General features: G+C 34.3%; 1 protein-coding gene across 2 annotated transcripts; it reads right to left on the bottom strand.

Annotated features, from left to right (window-relative positions):
- Window positions 1–468: 468 nt before the first annotated feature.
- LOC131067409 (histone deacetylase HDT1) lies at window positions 469–6,085 on the bottom strand. Of its 2 annotated transcripts, XM_059210993.1 has the most exons (12): window positions 5,836–6,085; window positions 5,194–5,264; window positions 4,383–4,599; window positions 4,136–4,162; window positions 3,976–4,041; window positions 3,688–3,857; window positions 3,171–3,269; window positions 2,991–3,090; window positions 1,632–1,691; window positions 1,372–1,490; window positions 1,207–1,271; window positions 469–996 (listed from the first exon to the last, which is right to left on the bottom strand). In XM_059210993.1, exons 1-12 carry the CDS (start codon window positions 5,846–5,848, stop codon window positions 933–935), a joined length of 1,071 nt encoding a protein of 356 aa, XP_059066976.1. In that variant the 5' UTR covers window positions 5,849–6,085; the 3' UTR covers window positions 469–932. The 2 variants fall into 2 exon arrangements, with proteins under 2 accessions (XP_059066976.1, XP_059066977.1); XM_059210994.1 differs by lacking the exon at window positions 1,632–1,691 and having other exon boundaries at window positions 5,836–6,080.
- Window positions 6,086–6,494: the final 409 nt, after the last annotated feature.

Raw genomic sequence — 6,494 nt, forward strand, 5'->3', positions numbered from 1 at the left:
CATGTAAAGCAAATTTACTGTAAACATGTCCCAAACCTACGTTCTAAAAAATATTACATTGCTAAACTCACCCGTCAGAAACGGCATTTTAAGTGAAATTGCAATATTGGCGAAGATAATTGAGACACTAAGTATATTGTGATTTATATAGTCCGCTTGAAGGAAGAAAAAGGACTCTGATAAGATCAGAAAATCACACTAAATATCATTTCAAAAAATAAATCTAAACACCTATACGTTCTAGGGTAAAATAAAAATCAAACCTGACAGTAATAAATCAATACCCCAAATAACTTCCAATCTCTTCATTTACAAGGCTGGCAGATTCTATAATTCAAAAACTCTTTACAAAACCTTCACAATTTTTTTTAATTGTCAGTTCAATTCACTCAAAAGTACGCTGAAGGGAATAGTAGCATTGATTGAGACGGTTCATATCTATAAGCATATCAGATTGGGGCCAGAACGAAAAGAATTACAAGATAAACATTGAAATAATAATTTTAACTTCAATCCATTTGATAACATCCATTTAAATACTCGATCTAGACCAATATTATGCTCAAGTAATGACCTTGATTGAGAGCCAACTTCACAGCCATGAAGTGGCATAAATGTTCGTACAAAAATGTAACCTCACTCAGTTTACTGAACAGTCAAAACAGAATAGCAGCAGAATGGTCAGGGGCTCTAGAGAGAGAATAATACAGTCAAACAATGGCTATCCTAGAAAGATCCAAGATAATTAGTTGCTTCCACAAAATGGCCAAGTGTTCAACTCGCACAATAGCCACAGAAATAACACTGTACTAAACAACACTCCAAAAGACTGACAACATCTGCTATTCACCTGCCAAACTAGAATCTTCACTCAATATAGTGGGTACCCCGTTTCAGAACATGCACATCTTCCAACTTCACATATTTAGAAATCAAGAAGTAGCACCATGCTTTGCAGAATTGTGATTGTTCAGTGCACCTTCTGAGACGAATGACCTAAAAAGAAAGTAATCAACATTAATCCACCCTGAACACCGGATATGATACGAGCCAATATTGTATCATTTTGCATTTAATAGTGTGCTTATAATAAGTTCAGTCTATGAGATGCATGTCAAAATTTGATATTAAGCACCAAAGAATGATGTTGTTCAAAAGGAAATGTCACAAATTGATCCCAAGGAGCTTCAAAAAAAGAGTACTAACCTCTGACATGGTTGGCAGCTAAACTTTTTTGCTGATGCAGGTGTAGAAGCATTTGATTTTGGAGTCTAAATTCCAGTAGTGAACAGTGCAAAAAGTTAACCTTAGCCATAATTACATATTTTCATTAACTGATTTAGATCCAAAGGAAAAAAAACTAGTTCTTACCTCTTTTGATGCAGGTGTCTGCTGCTGCTTAGGACCTCCAGGAGTCTCTTTGCCCTTTTTGTCACCTTTCTTTGCTCCTGGATGAGGAGTTGCAACATGCACATTTTTCTTGTTATCACCTGTAAATATTAAAAAAACATCAGATGCCGATAACCAAAATAATAAATAAGTGCATTTGGCATCTCACTATGTTACCATCCTGAGAATTTCTTACACATCCTAAATGGAACCCAAACCCATTAACTTATACTAATTATTACCTTCCTTCCCCTTCCCTGCAAGGATCAGACTTTCCCAATACTCTCGAGCAGCTACCTTGTCTGCTCCGCACGTCCACTAATTATTTATGGGATTAATGATGTTCTACTTAGCAGATGAAACTTTTAACAATAATACAAACAGTTATTGGAAAGACATTCAGCTCAACTTGATTGGCAAAAGTTATTTGAAATCAAATGATACCCATCTACAACATGGAAAACTTATCTTAGTTTACTCACAGAAATTATACAAATGTCAACTAGTTGAGGCATAAAGGTTTCATGCTTAATGAATTCAAACAGTGAGATCAAATGGCATTGAACATTCAATCCAAGATAATAATTCCATCATAAATATGATGAATTTGTTCCTAGCTAAAACATTCTGTCATGGCTATGATTGAATACTCATTTAGTTTTCAAATTTGATTTGCTGTCATATAGGGTACTACAAAGTCTTCCCTCATACTTGAAGTTCTAATTCCAACTTAGGAATTACTGCAAGTACTTATTGATAATGATCCTAAAGGCAATGTTGCAAGTTTTAGGACTGACTACTAATATAATCCTTGCTTGAAATTTAAAAAAAAAAGTTATGTCTATCAAGTAAGCCATTGAAAAAAAAAATTGATGGAACCTGAAATAAAGAGAATGTCTCCTAGCATGTGCACCAGGATCGTAGCCAACTTGAGATCCATCAATAACATGATGATGGGAGGGAAGGGGGAAATCTTACTTTGCTAGATATTCGTTTGTTCTGATAAAATGCCTACCAGTATTGTGACCTGTGAATCTAAAAATATGAAGATCTTGGATGCAGTGAATTCAGATCCCCTTAGTATAAACAATTAGAAAGTCAATACTCAAACAATCACCACAAGCATATTCTACCACAGAAACTAACGAGTAAATTGAGCATCATGAAAATTTTGTTGCTTTATTCTGTACTTTTAGCTCTTGATGATACAACTGACTTCTACAAAACTAAAAGAATTCAAATATCCAGTTCCCCACAAGCATATTCTACCACAGAAACTAATGAGTAAATTGAGCATCACGAAAATTTTGTTGCTTTATTCTGTACTTTTAGCTCTTGATGATACAACTGACTTCTGCAAAACTAAAAGAATTCAAATATCCAGTTCCCCACAAAATCAAGATAAATTATCAAAGTAATCTCCACAACCCAAAAAATGCTGGCCTTTCTCCCCAGAGAGAACAACTCATACATCATGTGGGAATCACAAAGGCAAAAATCTGTTGATGTACCAACCGTTTCTGAATATAACATAATCAAATCAAACATGGCCTTAAACACAATGAACACATAGTAAGAAAATAAAGAGTTATATAGCTAACCTGGTTTATGACCTTCAGGTGTAGCAAACTTGGCCTTCTTATCAGATACTGGTATCTTAGCAGCTGAATCTGGCATAGGTCTCTTCTTTCCAGCGGGTGCCTACGAAATGATCCATCTCTAAATGAATAGTTTAAGACCTCTAAAGATAAGGTGTTATAGCAAAACAAACTTAGTCTTACCTTTGGAGTTTCCTCATCAGACTCGTCTTCCTCATCCTCATCACTGTCTTCATCTTCATCATCATCATCATCTTCACTTCCACTAATATCTTCCATATCCTATCACATACAAAGAATAAAGCTTATAAAATACAGCAGACTGACAAAAGGTTTGCATCAAGTGGGAAACAAGTAAAAAGCAACCACACCATCAACAAATTGCCTCTTAACCCTAGTAAAACAATTCCACGTGCAATTTGAAATATAGTTGGCATCGAGTGGGAAATAAGTAAAACAAAGCTTATAAAATACAGCAGACTGACAAAAGGTTTGCATCAAGTGGGAAACAAGTAAAAAGCAACCACACCATCAACAAATTGCCTCTTAACCCTAGTAAAACAATTCCACGTGCAATTTGAAATATAGTTGGCATCGGGTGGGAAATAAGTAAAACACAACCACACAGCTACAATTGCCTTCCAACACTAGGAAGGCAATTCCATGTGCAATTTGAAAATTCAAAATATAAATTGCTAACCTCATCATCAGATTCATCATCATCAAAATCATCGTCATCCTCAGGTGCTTGGGCTGGTTGCTTTGGTTTCTCTGGCTTCACTTTCGTCCCTTCTTTATTGGATTTCCCTGGCATAGCTACAGACTTCGATTCAGACTTTTCAACCTTCTCAGCTTTTGCAGGTTGTTTGCCTAGAGAAATACAAAAAAACAAATTCCTGATTAAACTTCAGGGAAATACAAATAAATATGCATACCCACACAATCATCTTTTTAAGTTAGATTGCAATGACAAAAAGCAACAACTCACCTCCATTCTCTTTTGCAGTTATAACAGATTGTGGCATTTCATCATCTGATTCCGATTCATCATCATCTACAGTAATCACACCGACAAATGTCAAATCAAATTCAGACAAACAAAACCAACAAATAAATGACTTTACACAGACATATAGGCTGGTAAGTACCTTCATCTTCTCCATTTAGGCTTCCAAATGTGCTCAGCAAGAAGAAGGAACAAGTTAAGGAAGCTTTTATTTTATAAAAGTATTCAAGTCATTTTTTCCTGAAATGTCAGTATAGATCTTGAACAGTTTGGAATGAAGCCAAAATTGAGTACTTATGTACAACATAAAAGACCAGATTAAAAACTTATAATAAGTTTTCGAAATTCATGTGAAAGAACTGGAAACAACTAAAATACTGTCCAAGGATATTCATCTTCCTCCTGAATAAATGTCGTATATCCACAACAGAAAACACTAGCAGACTTTGAAGTATGGGAGATCTTGAAATCTTTTTCAAATACTAAATCCAACCCAAACTGTTCACAACTTCCACGCACACAACTTCCAATCATGATTTTCTTACCATCAACATGAATATAAACCGCAACTCTTTCATCTGATTTTGACCCTTCCCCAATTGCTACCTACAATGAAACAGTAGTCTATGAGACAAATCAAAACAAGGCACAACATAAACCTGACAGAACACAAACAAAAAACTTGCATAATCCAAGAATCGGAATCATAAATCCCGACTAAAACTCAAACAATAAATCTAAATAAACCAAACGAGACCTTATCTTAAAGTTCTGAGAAACACCAAATGAAACTGTAACACACCAAACATAAAACCTACTAAACCTTAGCATGTCCAATATGCAATCAAAGCATCAACTCTACACAACTTGGACATAAACTCTACAAAAACCCGCAATAATATCACGAACAGAATTGAACAAAACTCCATAACTCCCAAACATCAAAACCCCACCATTGAATCCAGCAAACATCCGACAAAATCCATCCATATACCTTATAAATTGCAAGAAGCAAATATACAACCATGCAACAACGTCAGATGCCCCTTAGACCAAAATTAATTAATTCTATGAACCCAATCATAAACCTTACACTACCAGCACTGAAGAACTCAAGTATAAACCATAAAATTCCTCGAGCGCATAAATCAAAGGGCACTATCTGTAAATAAATTTTAAATTAAGGTAATAGAAGAAAACCTGAGATAAATGAATATATTTATCTTCTCCGGGACTGCAAGCCAAAGGCTGCCCAGACTTCACTTCAACTCCTGTTTTCAGTACCACAGTAGATGTTATCTAACCAAAAATGTTATCATTATGCATATAGACTGCTACACCAGATGAACTGAAGAAGATAATGAAATATACGACCAAATATAATGAACATCCCAACAATAAAAACATATTCCAACCACGTACATACATATTACAAACCCAGATAACTCATTCCGCACCAAAGAAAAAAGAAAATGGTACACTAGATGATTCGGATTAAGACAGAACAAAATAAAACACATTAAGCAGCTAAAATCTCGAACCAGTGCAAAATACGGCTTACAGAACCCTAGACTTTTCGCACTTCAAAAACAACAAATAAAACCTAAAAAAGCTGCCAAAATTGTTCTCCTGTGCAGATCATATTCGAGATTACACAATAACAAGCCCTAAAACAAAGATAAAATAGCACAACGCATATAAACACAATGCAATACAAAGAGCTCATTCATATATCAAAGATTAGACTACCCACCAAATTAGTCAAATGGAATGAACTTCGCGGCTAATTAAAACAAAAAGAGAGCCAAAAAAATGCCTATGAAATAATAGCCGAAGGCTTACCCCAAAACTCCATCGTAAACTGCCTCAAAAAAAAATGTGCTCTCCTTGCTTGCAGAGTACTCTTACTTGCACAAGATGGTTGCGGCTTCTGATTTATGCGCAACAGTTATAAAATATAGAGAGTGAAGGATCAAATAATCAAAAATGGACTTTCTAGGGTTTATGAGGGTTTGAGGTAGAGACGTTAGGGTTTAGGTTAGGGATCGCGCTGTGATTCTTTTGAACAGGGATTTTACGGCGCGTTTTAAGAATTTTTCTAAATGTTAGACTTGGGTCCCATGGAGGGGTCTTTCTAAAAACTTTCCAAGGGTGCTCTTGATAATTTTTAAGAATATTTTTAAGTTTGTGGTTTCTATAAATTTAGTATGTCTTTTAATTTAAATTTCAATATCTATATTTAATTAAGCTACTGATTTTATGAAATTTATTTTTAAATTTCATTTTAAAAAATTATATTAAAAGTAACATTACTTGAAAATTTTATTATATTTGAAATTATATTGTTGTATTTTACTATGTTATTTGTTATGTGAAGATGTGTATTTATATTTGTGCATAAATTTGTTTTACTTTCAATTTATATTTAATTTCATAAGAAAATATCATATTTGTAGTTCATGGATAAATATAAAAGTTGGAAGATTAAAACAACATATTGG

This window comes from Cryptomeria japonica, chromosome 9, assembly GCF_030272615.1.
Source record: "Cryptomeria japonica chromosome 9, Sugi_1.0, whole genome shotgun sequence".
Lineage (NCBI taxonomy): Eukaryota > Viridiplantae > Streptophyta > Pinopsida > Cupressales > Cupressaceae > Cryptomeria > Cryptomeria japonica.

Coding starts and splice junctions, on each gene's coding strand:
- LOC131067409 (XM_059210993.1), bottom strand. Junction 4,600..5,193: donor AATATATTCATTTATCTCAG/GTTTTCTTCTAT, acceptor GTTTCATTGTAG/GTAGCAATTGGGGAAGGGTC. Junction 3,091..3,170: donor CTGATGAGGAAACTCCAAAG/GTAAGACTAAGT, acceptor ATCATTTCGTAG/GCACCCGCTGGAAAGAAGAG.